The following is a 14,628-nucleotide window of genomic DNA, read 5'->3' as shown; positions in this document are numbered from 1 at the left end:
TGTACAAAGCTTTTGTGAACCAAGTTCACAAAATACTGCTCGAGGTCCTTTCGATATCAATATACATGATGATACGTTTTTCACAGAGGAACACTGCGTAACGGGCAAGTCGTGTTTAATATGATATATACTTGGATGAAAGAAAGCATTATGTTTTCATATAGAAATCGTTTTTGATACTAACTTTTAAGTTCTCTAACGATTTTGCTTGCAGCTAGAACACCTGTTGAGAACGAAGGTAGGCTTTACTTATTATATATATAGTTGCATTAAGTTGACAAATGGTTGCATATAACGAACTTGGCATCAATTTTAAACTTTTACAATGATTTTCATTTTCTATAGATTGAACATGTGGACACTAGTATATATTTTACATAGGCTTTCATGGGAAAAAATGTAGAATACTAAAAAGATTAAGATGACTGTTTTTAAACAACGGATAAGCTCCAAGACAAAATACCCTGTTAATATTGTTCTATTATTATTACCAAATATTGTTTCTTTCGTTTGTTTCCGGTTTAGATATTACATTCAACCAGTATACCGGCGAGCTCTTGATAATTGCACCAGTTGGTTCGTGTATCAAAATAGACAAGAGGAAGAGTGATGATAAATGGATAACTCTTACATTCCACACTGCAAACGGAACTTGTGATGACAGTGTGACATATACAATCGAGGGTTCCGCTTTGTTAAGAATATACTTCTGTAACGATGACTACACAGACTGTGGTGATCCCTACGAAACTGAATGTAAGTAATTATTCATATGTCCGTGCGTGCAGCAGATTTCATCATATTTGGTGCACTTATTACAGAGTTATATGCCTAATTAAAAAGTTCATTGAATATGCAAATGAACCCTTAACTAACTTCACACCTCTAAATTCTTTACAACACAGTCAGATATCTGTCGGATCAGTATATGCAGCAGTTTTCACCACATTTGATGCAGTTATTTCGGAGTTATGTGACTAATTATAAAACTTCATAAAATATGCAAATGAGCTATTATTAACTTGACACTGCTCATTTCTTCTCAGTACAGTTACATATTTATCAGATCAGCAAGTTTCATCAAATTTAATGCTGTAATTTCGGAGTAATACCACTAATTACAAAGTTGATTAAAAGCAAATGTACCCTTTATTAACTTCGCACAACTAAATGCTTTACACCACGATTAGATATCTGCCGGATCATTATCTGCAGCAGATTTCATCTCATTTGGTGCAGTTATTTTGGAGTTATATCACTAATTACAAAACTTCATAAAATATGCAAATGACCTATTTGTTAACTTGACACTGCCAAATGCTTCTCAGTACAATTAGATATTTATCAAAACAATATCTGTACCCAATTTCACAGACTTGGGTGCCGTAATTTCAGAGTTATATACCTAATTACAAAGTTCATTAAATATGCATATGAACCTTTAATTAACTCACAATACTAAATGCTGTACACCACAGTGAGATATTAGACAAATCAGTATCTTCAGCAGAATTCATCACATTTGGCGCAGTTATATCGGAGTTATATGACTTATTACAAAACTTCATAAAAACTGTAAATAAGCTATTTATTAACTTTACACTGCCCAATGATTCTAAGTATAATTAGATATGTATATGAATTCAATATTTGTTGCACGTATCATCAACTTTGGTGCATTAATTTCAGAGTTATTTCACTGATAACGAAAGTTCATTAAATATGCAAATGAGCAGATAATTGACATGACACTCACAGTATCATCGTATGTTCTGAGATTGTCATCTAAAAAGTTTCATGAAATTTTGTGCAGTATTTCTTGACATATGTCTACACTATCATTACCGTCTCCATAGGGAAAACAATTGTACGGAAAAAATGATATTGCATAATTTCATTAATATGCAAGCCACACTAACCAAAGTCTATCAGTTCTTGCAAGTAGCATATGGTACATGTGTACCAAATCTGACTTGAATCTGTTCAGGCGTTTTTGAGTTATCGTGTAAACAGACAGACAGACAGACACACACACACACACTAACATACACACACATGGACAGACAGACATACATCGCTATGACATTAGCCCACGTGTGAACACGTGAGCTAAAAATGAATGACATGAAGCTTAACAGTTACTTAGGTACTGGAGACATGCATCTTTTTGCATTGAAGACTGCGGATTTTGTCATATTTGTCAATATCATACTCTGTGCTTTTTAAGTTGCATAATGCTCTCTTTCCAGTCGTAAGAGTGTCAATAGTAGCTGAGTGCATTGGTGCTCCGGATGATCAGCCTGAGTGACAACGTGCATTCAATGCATGGAACGACAGTATAATCTTCGCAACTTCTCCAGTGTGACCATAAGAAAGCAAACAGGATTATGTGAAATGTTAAAAATATAATAGAAGTCCTTCCCACAATTAATTTATAAAACCTACTTGTGGCATTATCATTCTTACATAGTTCACGTGAAAGGGAAATCGAACACTGGTGCCATAATTGGTATATCTCTGACGACTGTTGTCCTGTTAGCTGCTCTCTGCGTTGGCATATTTGTATATGTACGGAGACGAAATTCAAAAGGTAGGGTATATCAGTGGAATGTTATCTTGACAATAATATTATGATGATACATGATGTAACTGAGTATTTGGTTTTGATGTTTGGCTCTTAATAGTCCAATATATTGGATGAAATATCTTCATATTGAGTTAGTTTATTTGCATACTTGTTAATGCCATTAAAACGTACACCAAACAGATGTAAAGGAATATTTAAATTGTGTAAGTCGACATACTGGTTCGTAACTGTAAGTCTCTTATTGTTCTTACAGACACGGAAGATAACGTTGGGTAAAGTACAGACGTTTTTTTCTTATTTGTTTTACATTTTGCGTCCTCGATTTTTATCAACAATCGAAAGCAATGTTTACAACTCATTTTATGTCCTCCTCTTTTTAACCCAGACCAGTTTACGGAAATCCCAAAACTGTCGCTTTTGACGACTATATGGATATTGTTACGCCAAAGGATAAGCCTGGTAAGGATGTACGATTGGCTGTAATAACAAGGAGTGGACAACTCGCTGAGTTTGCATACAAAAAACACACAGCACCTTTCATGGACTCATTAAGTGTGCAACAGCCATTATGAAAATTCGTTGCTCAGTTAAGTTTGAATTTAAAATGAAAACATTCTCATAATTGCCAACTCGCAACTATATCTAAATAAATGGTCGTGTATTGTTCAAAACGTTTTTAATGTACATAGATGGTGTAGCATATATTGTTATTGATTTAAGTGTTCTTTCTCTTCGAAAACAGGCAACGGCGTAGATAATGAGTTGAGTATTTTTTTCATGTACTTGAAAAACTCTGTTTTAATTTTTTATAAATGTTCGAATGAAATTTCAAAGAATCAATGTAGTGATAGGAAAAATCACTAGGATATGTTTATACCATCTACTTATTGTCGAAATCACACATAAAACCAGGAAGAAATCAAAATGCTCCAAATAAGAAGAGTTAAAAACCTGACGCGCTTACTTTTTCAAAGTATCAGCATTTCATAGTTCCATCACCCTCAACTCTTCACGTCTATAAGCGTTCAAAGAGACCATTGCCAGTTTTGATTACATTCGTAAAGCCTATGTTCTGTCAAAAATAATTCAATTAATTCAATGTCTTTCCAGGGGAGCATATGCTGAATTACGGCAAACCAAGACTGAGTACATGGGACTTGTTTTCACCAACAGAAATCAAGGTAATATATATATATATATATATATATATATATATATATATATATATATATATATATATATATATATATATATATATATATATATATATATATATATATATATCTGAGTTGGTTTCAAAATGTCGCCACCAAAACAAATATTATTTATCGAATTTTAACACCACCTACAAATAGAATGGTTCGTCCCAATCATACATGTAAGAGTGTCGAGCTAGTAATCCTTTCACTCTATCTGAGGATTGCAAGATGCATGAAACTTAAGTAATAGATTTCATTACTTTGTACTTGAAGTAATCTGTTTATATATATATATATATATATATATATATATATATATATATATATATATATATATATATATATATATATATATATATATCTTCAGTTGTCTGATGACCGCACTCAGAGCGATACTGAGAGCCACAACTCAGCTTACTTTATCGGTCAAATGTATTTTATGACAAATACCCATTCAAGTTGTATGAGTAGTTTAGTTCCTAAATTTTACTATATTTTACTATGCTATTATATTTACCTTCTCTCTTTGATGCAGGAATGCTCGAGTCTAATGATGATATCGAGACGACTAATGAGGTACGAAACAACATTTCTTTTTGCCGTTCAGTGACCTTATACAATTGACCTTTCTGTGTGCAGGATTAACAAATATTTACTCTCCCTTTCAGTTTAACAAATTTCCTGGAAGGAACACTTTATCTAGTCACGATAACTGTTCATATACATTTTTGTTTCCCTTGGTATAATTATTATATTTTCTCAATTGAATAACTCTGTAATTGCTAAGATGTGGCTTGAGACTTCTACATTGTTTCAAACTATTTAAAACCTACATATCAACGATGATTGGTACTTATGTGAGATACCTTAAAAGCTTGTTTGTGTACGTAAAAAATAAATATAAAAAATCTCCCTACAATATAATCTGACTAAGAATGATGTTTGCCTTAACGAACGTATCTGCAACGGGAACACTACGTTTGGTCATCACGTGATACGATAGTTCAAAGAAGTGACCGAATGTTGTTTTTAGTGACCAAGCCTTCTGCCTATGATATATTTTCTCGATCCATTGTTTCTCATGGAATGAACTTATTAAACAATCTCATCACTCGCTCTAACTTTCCAGACATACATTATTTTCATGACACATATATAGAGGAGGTATCGAAGATACATTTACTGTTGTAGCGGATGGTATTTCTTATATTATATTTAATATTTTGTACAGACTTGTCTCCGCAGAAATTACATTCTAATTTCAAAATCCTCACAGATCGTCAAAATACCGACATTTTCTGAGGTGACAAATAGCACCTAATTTTAGCGGTGTTATGTAAAACACATGTTCGAAGTCGGTCAGGCGAGACTAATGCCTATTCTAGCTTGATTATAGACAAACAGGTCATTCAGTTAAACTGCTAATCCTAGCAACTGTTAGGTTGTCTTTTTTATACAGAATTGTAATATATACTATGGTATTGTAAGCTCCTGCATATGAAAATATAGAACCTTTTCTGAAGGCGCCGAAGTTTCAAGTAGTAAAATTTCAGGAACACAAAGCGTGCATTTGCTATTGTATAAGGCTAAGATGTAATCGTTGAGTTACTGAGCAACATTTTTGAAATTCCCATATTTCCCAATGTAGTAATGGTTTTCAAATGCATTCATTAAAAAGGGAAACTGTGTCAATACTCTAGCCATTACAGCTCTATGCAGAATGTGATTTAAAATCGCCACCTGCTTCCAGTGATCTCGTGTTCGGTGATACGATAATCGATGGCGTATTCACCAAACTTGTGAAAGCAAGACTAACAGTGTCGTCACAGAGGGCATTGACCGTCAGCGTCAAGATGTTGAAAGATCCAAACGGTATGTTGAAAAATAAATTATATTTCTCATGGTACTATGAGTTTACATTTACTTTAATTTTCAAGCGAACAATTCTTTTCTTTCGACACATTATAACATAATGATGGTACTGAGACTTGAAATGTTAATACCATTTAAAAGTGAAGAATAAGCCTGTCAGTAATTTTGGCAGTTGCTTATCCGTTTATAAACTATAACATCAGGCTGGCGCGGATACACGCAGTACGAGGTTTTTAAAATATTCTGCAAACAGATGCATTAATCAAAAGAACAAATGATTGGGTCTGCCGCATCATAACTTTTTGACAGCATTTCCTTCCAATTATAGTATGGGGTCGATGCCGAAAAAGTGCTTATCATTATCTGCAATCGACCGCTCCTATCGTATCCATATTCTAGTGGTGCCGTTTGTTCAACAACAATACAATATTAATAGCTGATATTAATGTAATTTTGTTTAAGGCATCATAATGCGTCCTATAGAAACTTCCGATCAACAGGAAGTACCATGATATGAGAGAGAGAGAGAGAGAGAGAGAGACAGACAGACAGACAGACAGACAGACAGACAGACAGACCGCCGACCGACAGACTAATAGACAGACAGACAGACAAACATGGAGAAAAAGATACAATCAGACGTGCACAAACAGCAGAATCAAAAAAGTAAACTTTTAGGCAAACAGAGAAGAAAGGTTACCAATAGAGTTAGACGGACAGAAGCCTGCAACGACGGAGTGGCAGACACAGAGTTACAGTGATACATAGAGATAAGGGACGACAGGGAATGAGGGAATTGAAGGAAAAATTGTTTTAGAAAGGAGTGATAAAGAGAGACAATCTGATACTTAAATATGCTTATCACCACTATGAATATACACGAATAATATTTATTATTATCTTTTTGTTTTTGGTTTTCTGTACTACATGTACTGTATGTGTAAACATCAGACGTAGAGGGAAAGCAGGCCCTGTGGAAAGAAGCAGAATTCATGAGAAGTTTAACTGATAATGAAAATATCGTTTCTTGTCTTAAAGAATTAACTACGGAAGGTGAGTTAAATTGATATGTGCTTGACGGAACAGCGCTATTCTATACCATATTAATCAGTTTTATATAGAAGCCGTTATAACTTTCTATTAGAATTGAGGATGATCAACCGCTGAAGTTACCACCATCAAGTCTGTGATCAATTGTTAGGGTTAAATAAAAAATGCGAATAATGATTATCTCTCCGCTTACTCCTACATCAATGTGTTAAATTACTTTGAGAGATAGCACAACGCAAACAAGAAACAAACGTTTTTTTTGAAAGACAATGTAATTAAAATTATTCTCTGTGCTATTGCTGTTTATTAACATAACAACAATAATTATAATTGCTCAATAATAATTGGAGATATAAGAATATTTGTAAAATGAACCGCGCTACATCTCTCTTTTATGAAAGCCCATAAGGGACATTTTTGTGAGGAAAAAAATATTATCTCGCGCGCACGAGATACAATCTTGTGCGCACGTGAAAGTATCTGGTGCGCACCAGATAGTATCTCGTGCGCACGAGAAACTATCTCGTGGCCACGAGAAAGTATCTGGTGGGCACCAGATACTTTCACGTGCGCACAAGATAGTATCTCGTGCGCACGAGATAATATTTTTTTCCTCACAAAAAATGTCCCTCACGGACTTTCATACTCTTTTTATCGTAACTCATCATTTTTCTTCATTTCCAGTCCCCCTTCGTTTTGTTCAGGAATACTGTCATTATGGGAACTTAAAGTCGTATCTCAAGAAGTTAGACCGTGAGGCTACTGAAATGAGAGAACTTTTGTTGTTTTCACTGGACTGTGCAAAGGGAATGTGTTTTCTTGCGGAAATGCAGGTAACTGTTGCCGATTTGTTTTTTCATAGAATATAAAATTATTATAATTATTATTTATTTCTTAAAGCGCGCACTACACTTCGTCTCAGTGCTCTGTACACCAACAATGAAATAATAATGACAAATAAAAGAAAACCAACACACATCATTAAACACAGACAAAACAAAACCTAAAAGTGTAATAATATGTGTTCAAGTGTTATGTATGCAACGCAAATTTTGACTTTATCCCATCATAAATGGTATCCCAATCCTGACTATCGTTATTTCAATACAATAGTGTGTCCACAGGCAATTATCCGCGCGAGTCGTCATGGTAGATGGACAAAAAACCTGCAAGATATCAGAACTTGGATTTTCGACCGCCGTCATGGATCAGGAAACTTATGAACGGATGAATAAGGTAATATGGACATAGAATACACTAGTAAATCGTTTAGTAGACATGATAAAACATAACCCTTCTTCTTTCGACACTGACTTTGTGCGATACACAGGGTCCACATTAAAACACAGACTCTTTTATCTCATAGGGTACTTTACCAATTAGGTGGATGGCCTTGGAATCGATTGACGAGTGCTTGTACACATCGGCGACAGATGTTTGGTCTTATGGAATATTGCTATGGGAAATATTCAGCTTTGGTAAAGAAATTTATACTTTTATCAGTTACCTGCCAATCATTCTACCCACTTATCTATCTATATGCTTATATGTTAATCTGCATATCTATCTGTTTAAGTAATACAGAGACACTCACATCTGGACTATGTATACTTTGCCCATTATATAAGCTTTAATTTTAAGTATTAAGTCCCTCAACATTGTTAGTGTATGAGGAAGGCCCTATGTGTCTCCTATGCAGTTCCCCCAAGTAGGGGTGTGGCACGGGGAGTCTGGCACAGCTTGCATAAACGCCGCCTTTTTAGCTAAAATTTCAAATGTTTAAGTGTGCCACCATACAGTCCCCCTCGTCGTGGAGGGGTGCACGGTGTTCTTGCACAGGTTGCCAGAACACCACCTCTTTAGCTTAAAATAATATCAATCATGCCCTTATACTCCCCTCATCATTGAAACACACACACACACACAAACACACACAACTCAAAGATATATATATATATATATATATATATATATATATATATATATATATATATATATATATATATATATATATATATATATATATATATATATAATATAAAGTAGTAGTTTTGTATATTTGTCCTAATCTCTGTTTAGTTCTATGTCAACCTAAGTATCTCAGATAGATAACTGACTGTGCGGACATAAACAATATAATACCTGGCTTTATCTGTCAATTTTGATTTTTCTGAAAGACGGATAAAATATGCATACTGATGTGACGTTGAATAATTTTATGTTCAAGGTATAAACCCGTATCGAGGCATGAATTTGAAAGACGTTGTGTCGAATGTTCAACAGGGATACAGACTACCCATGCCAAATAAGTGTCCTGAAGACGTGTAAGTATTACATTATACTTGAATAAAGCATTTGAAGGAAACTACATTTTCAACATTTTACCGTTTTCTATTTTTATGATGATTTACGGAGACCTTACCATTATATATTGAGTAGGGGACAATATAAATTAAAGTCTATTAATTTGAAATAAAAACCCCAGGGATTAGAAAATATTGAATCAATGTATATTATCAATTTAAAAGAAACTTTTGACGCAATGGTTGACACGTAGTCAAAATGGTGTGGATGTAACATAAACTTCCTGTTTTTCGTTCATTACAGAGAAGAAAAGATCTAACATGATAAACTTAAAATATTCATGAGCTGTCAATAATTATACAGTACGGTATGTGTATCGAATGGTTTGAGTGTGTGCAGTTATAGGTACTTGCCACGTCCATCTTTTTCTACCCCCTTCGAAAAAAATACGAGCCTACAAATCCACGCTTAGCGTTATCTCATACCCTAGTTTGGTAACAGAATGTTGATAAAATGTATGTAAAAGTTCAGTAGATTCAGTATATTTCATGTTATTTTATAATTTGTCTTGTTTCTTAATACTATCAGGTATTCGATTATGCAAAAGTGTTGGCAGGAAGACCCTTCTTGTCGTCCAACATTTTATGACTTGGTGGAACTCCTTGAAACAAGCGACACGTCGACTGCCGGTATACAAAGATTGACGTAAACAAGGAATACTGTGGTGTTTCTTTTCATACCGAGAAGAACCTGACGATTTGACGATTTCTTCTAAAGGGTTGCACATGAAAACGTTGCACGTCGGTGTCAGACTTGACCAATTAAATGACAGTGATGTCATCGCTATAATATCCAACTTGACCACTGCTGTACTGTGACAGCGCAAGTCGTATTTTTTTCCTTATTTATCAGTGCACATATGATATTGAAGCTGTTTTCGCTCTCTCTGTCTCTGTCTCTGTCTCTCTCCGTCTCTCTCTCCCAAATAGACCTACTGATAATGTTGTTTACCTTTCAACATGGGGACGCTGATTTTCCATCTAATTTGTGCCAATTTTAAAGTTGTTCTCTTCATTTTCATAGACACTAATCATGCTACATTCAGGTTTTGATCTGCATTATCCTCCTTTGTCCTCCCTTTGTCCAACATTTTTTCTTGCATTTTCTTGCTTTAAACTCGCCCTCTACAGTTTTATCATACCACAATCGATAGAATATTTCACATGACCAACATGAAAATTAGATCGATAGTTTTTATAACAGTTGTAGTTACGAACAAAAAGAGTGATATCAAATACATTCTGTTGCTTGTTACATATAAATGTAACTGCCCATTAAGCAAATTAGAAAAAAGCAAATAAAACAAGTTATTGAAGATTTTTATCTTTCATCGTATCACACAGCATAAGTAAAGAATGTAAAGTTAGGCAGGGGATTAGTGTATGATCTACATTATGAAGGATTTTGAGTAAAGAAGTGATGCAGTGACAATAACATACACGGGTTAAAATAAGTATTTTTCGTGTATGCAAGTATTCCTTATATACAGAGTTCACATAAGATAAAGCTGAACTTAACAATCCGATGAAAAGCCCAAAAGTCATTGTTTTTTATGTTTACGTTAGTGTACAATGACGCAGGTGGATTATACGTCTAAGTGATTTATTTTGAGAAATGAAACAACTTCCTAAATTCAGATTGTTTATCGTAAATCTGTTGAATGTTTCGAACGTTAGGAAAATATAGACACGTGTGTGGTGATGGAATAGTAAGTAAAAGGTAACCAATTTTAATGTTAAGCTCTTAGTCTTGTATCTCTGTATTTGTCATATTTGTACATTTAATTTTAATGCTAGAAACAATAAAGTGTGCCATTACACACTTAGTTGTTTTTGAACTCGCCATCCTATACACAGTTATATAATTTTGGTATTCGTCGCTTTAGAACTTTTCTTTCGCCTGTTGGAGCTGAGAAATCTCTGAAATGGTTATTTTGACTTTGTTGTATAATTGTGGAAGTGCAGATATGATGTATCGCTGCCAATGTATGATTTGTTTATTCTTACTTTAGCTTTTCCAGTTTCGTACTTCCGATTTTCTGAATAAATACATTTAGCTCTTGTCTGCGTGTTCATGTTATTCAAACAGGCATCTGCATTTTACCTTGAAATAAATCAATTTGTTATATTTCACGATGGTATGCGTCGATGGCCAGTAGGTAAGATACAAATAACATCACCTACCCACACCCTCTAAACTAAAATCAGTTTTTTTATTAATGAATAATTTATGGCTAAGGTGTATAAAGGCAATTTTTACAAAAAATTGTTATTCAGATAACACAAGCAACAATTCCACTTGGGATAGTCGTTGTGTAATCACGGCATAGGTTATTTTGCCTAATCCCTGAACCAGTGTCTGGCTTGCTTCCCTTATGCATAAACTAAATGAGATATGCTTAAATGTTGGAATTTTGAAGACGACTAAATTTCCCTAGGAGATACGACATTCAAAAGATTCGGTTATTAACTCATTTGGTAGAAGACTATTAGAATTGTGTCGGGATCACTCTATTCATTTCTCAATGAAAGATGTGGAAATGACCATAAAGGTGAATTTACTTGCATTGCAAACAGAGGGACAAGTGTTGTAGATTATGTTATTGCGTCCACGACGATTTTTGATGATATTGTTTATTTCAGTGTTGAAGAAAAGAGTGATTCCGATCACTTTCCCTTGATTTTTACCTTGAAAATTAAAGGGTTATGTCATGCAGAAAAAACGCTGCAATTTAGCGCTATTGAGTTTGAGAAGTATACATATGTAAAATAGGATAATGAAAAAACGGGTGTTTTCGACGCAAAGATATCATCAAGGGAAGGTGAAGAGCGTGTAAAGCATTTGGTTGAACAAAATAGAGGTAATGTAAATAATGTAAATAAGTTAGTTGCTGACATTTATGACTTGTTATACTGGGCTGCGGCAGATTACACCAAGGTAACATTGAAAAAGAGGAGTGACTGTAGAAGCCGGCAACCCAAATGGTTCAACAAAGATTGTGAATCGGCAAAGACAGAAATGTACAAAGCGCTTAGGCATTTTCGAAATTCAAATGACAGGGAAAGTTTAAATGTTTATTAGGAACGGAAGTCACATTTTAAAACCATTTGTAGAGTTAACAAAGATGAGTTCAGAAATGATTTTTGTAGGAACATTGGTCAGGGTAACATTTGGAAACAAGTCAAACGTTTTATAGGGGCTGCAAAAGCGAGCACCGAATATTTCGCCTCTAGATTGGATAAATCATTTTAAATCACTGCATAATCCTCAGTGTGATAGAACTATGTTTGATATTACAGTGGAAGACTTTTTAGCAAATGTAGACCAAGTACCAGGAGAAGATAATATCTTTGACGATATACTTAATGGGAAAATTACTATTACAGAAATTAAACTGGCACTTGATAATTTGAAAAGTAACAAATCCCCAGGCCCAGATGGTATCCCAAATGAGTTTTATCAAAATGCAAAAGTCAGTATAATTCCTCTACTGGATTTCATGTCGAATGTTATTTTTGACTCCGGTGTGTTTCCAAGTGAATGGAGCAAAGGGATTATCGTACCACTTCACAAGAAAGGTAGTGTTCAAGATCCAAACAATTTCAGAGGTATTACTCTATTAAACTGCTTGGCAAAAATCTTTACTTATATTTTGAACCAGAGATTGGTCAGGTGGGCTGACATGAAAGGTTCTATTACTGAGTGTCAGGCAGGATTTAGACGTGGATTTAGTACTGTTGATAATGTTTTTTATTCTGCATGTCATGATACAGAAATACCTAACTAAACGAAAGGGCCGTTTCTACTGTTTATTTGTGGATTTCAGTAAAGCCTTTGACTCTGTAAATCATCACCTTTTGTTATATAGACTCTGTGTAGAGGGAGTAGGGGGCAAAATGTACAACATTTTAAAATCTATGTATAATGAAGTTAAATCTTGTGTAAAGGCTAATCAAGGAGTAACCGATTTCTTTCATTGCTCGGTCGGAGTACGGCAAGGCTGTATGTTAAGCCCTTTTTTGTTCTCGCTCTTTTTTATTAATGAGTTAAATGCTATGTTGATGAGTTCAGGATATGGTGGTATTCAACTTACACAAGAATTGTATGATTTGTTTGCTCTTTTATACGCCGATGATGTTGCCATTTTTAGTGATACCCCAATTGGCTTACAAAGACTTATTAGAGTATTGGAATCTTTCTGTCAGAAATGGAAACTTTCTGTAAATATGAATAAGACACACATTATTGTTTTCCGACGAGGAGGGGTAGTTAAAAAAATGAAAATTGGTTTCTAAATAGACAAAAAATCACTATTGTCAGTTACTACAAATATCTAGGCTTAATGTTATCAAGTAGAAATGTTTGGAGTAAAGCCGTTGGCACGCTAGCAGACCAAGCCAGAAAAGCAATGGGATGTATTTTTCGTATGATTAGAAATACTGGTACCTTACCTTTTAATGAATATTGCAAGCTTTTTGATACAATGATATTGCCAGTTTGACATACGGAGCAGAATTATGGGGTTATGATATGTATCACTTTGCTGAAAGAGTGCAACTCAAGTATTTTAAAACATTTTTGGGTGTCAAGTCGTCTACCCCTAATGCCTGTATTCTAGGGGATTGTGGGAGACTACCAGTTTTCACCTATAAAAAGTCCTTTCATATTGGTTTAAGCTTTTGTCAATGCCAGGGAACAGAATAACAAAACATGCCTATGATCTTGCTGTAACACTCGATAAAAACAACAAAGTGTCCTGGGCAACTCATGTCAAACATCTTCTGTATGAACATGGCTTTGGGAAGTTTGGCTTTGGCAGGGCCCTGGTGATTTCAACCTTTTTCTTAATTTTTTTTATGACAAGAGCAATAGATATGTATAAACAGGAGTGGTTCTCGGATATTTGCAGTAAAAACAAACTTCGTTTGTATTGTAATTTTAAGACTCAGTTTCATACAGAAAATTACATAAGATCAGATATGGACTTTAAACTTAAGAAAGCTCTTGCTTCCCTGAGAATGTGTTGTTTAGGGTTGGAAGTCAAGGAAGGGCGGGCGAAGGGTCTTGAATATGAAGAAAAAATTTGTAGAGTTTGTGGATCCTCCGAGATTGAGGATGAATATCATTTTATTTGTGTTTGCCCTCTGTATCAGAACTTACGTTGCAGATATTTACCCAGGTGGTCATATACATTCCCAACAAATCAAAAATTTTACTCACTTTTGTCATCTTCAAACGGTATGGTAATTTTTAAAATGGCATTATTTGTGTGCAAGGCAACAAAGCTGAGAAATGAATGCCTGTAGACGTAGATATTGACTGTACTCTCACTTTCTTACTGTCCATTGTATTTTCCAATTGAAATCTGTAATATGGGCCGGAGGCCTTTAAGAACGATAAATTATATTATATATAATATATATATATATATATATATATATATATATATATATATATATATATATGCCTAGGAGATAGAACTGTAACCAATATCTCTCTCTCTCTCTCTCGCTCTCTCTCTCTCTCTCATCTCTCTCTCTCTCTCTCTCTCTCTCT

The 14,628-nt window shown here is 34.5% G+C and overlaps 2 protein-coding genes across 2 annotated transcripts; both read left to right on the top strand.

Annotated features, from left to right (window-relative positions):
* The first annotated feature begins 281 nt into the window (after window positions 1–281).
* On the top strand, window positions 282–5,759 carry LOC139125181 (uncharacterized). Its single transcript, XM_070691285.1, has 9 exons — window positions 282–303; window positions 526–756; window positions 2,471–2,590; window positions 2,841–2,859; window positions 2,973–3,046; window positions 3,330–3,348; window positions 3,698–3,768; window positions 4,322–4,362; window positions 5,487–5,759. Exons 1-9 carry the CDS (start codon window positions 282–284, stop codon window positions 5,757–5,759), a joined length of 870 nt encoding a protein of 289 aa, XP_070547386.1.
* An 812-nt stretch (window positions 5,760–6,571) lies between these two features.
* LOC139125305 (fibroblast growth factor receptor-like) lies at window positions 6,572–11,202 on the top strand. The gene is made up of 6 exons (XM_070691403.1): window positions 6,572–6,711; window positions 7,393–7,541; window positions 7,822–7,944; window positions 8,075–8,186; window positions 8,936–9,032; window positions 9,601–11,202. The coding sequence occupies exons 1-6, from the start codon at window positions 6,651–6,653 to the stop codon at window positions 9,719–9,721; spliced, it is 663 nt and encodes a 220-aa protein (XP_070547504.1). The 5' UTR covers window positions 6,572–6,650; the 3' UTR covers window positions 9,722–11,202.
* Window positions 11,203–14,628: the final 3,426 nt, after the last annotated feature.

The sequence above is a fragment of the Ptychodera flava genome, assembly GCF_041260155.1.
Source record: "Ptychodera flava strain L36383 chromosome 3 unlocalized genomic scaffold, AS_Pfla_20210202 Scaffold_25__1_contigs__length_14229661_pilon, whole genome shotgun sequence".
Classification (NCBI taxonomy): domain Eukaryota; kingdom Metazoa; phylum Hemichordata; class Enteropneusta; family Ptychoderidae; genus Ptychodera; species Ptychodera flava.
The sequence above is the reverse complement of the archived record's forward strand: the minus strand, read 5'-3'. Positions and strand labels throughout refer to the sequence as shown.

Bases quoted from the DNA above. Each gene is read 5' to 3' on its own strand.
- LOC139125181 (XM_070691285.1), top strand. From the start codon at position 282: ATGGTTGCATATAACGAACTTG. The intron at 757-2,470 runs GTAAGTAATTAT...ATTCTTACATAG, and splicing joins TGATCCCTACGAAACTGAAT to TTCACGTGAAAGGGAAATCG. The intron at 4,363-5,486 runs GTACGAAACAAC...TCAATACTCTAG, and splicing joins ATATCGAGACGACTAATGAG to CCATTACAGCTCTATGCAGA.
- LOC139125305 (XM_070691403.1), top strand. From the start codon at position 6,651: ATGAGAAGTTTAACTGATAATGAAAATATCGTTTCTTGTCTTAAAGAA. The intron at 6,712-7,392 runs GTGAGTTAAATT...CTTCATTTCCAG, and splicing joins TAAAGAATTAACTACGGAAG to TCCCCCTTCGTTTTGTTCAG. The intron at 8,187-8,935 runs GTAAAGAAATTT...TTTATGTTCAAG, and splicing joins ATGGGAAATATTCAGCTTTG to GTATAAACCCGTATCGAGGC.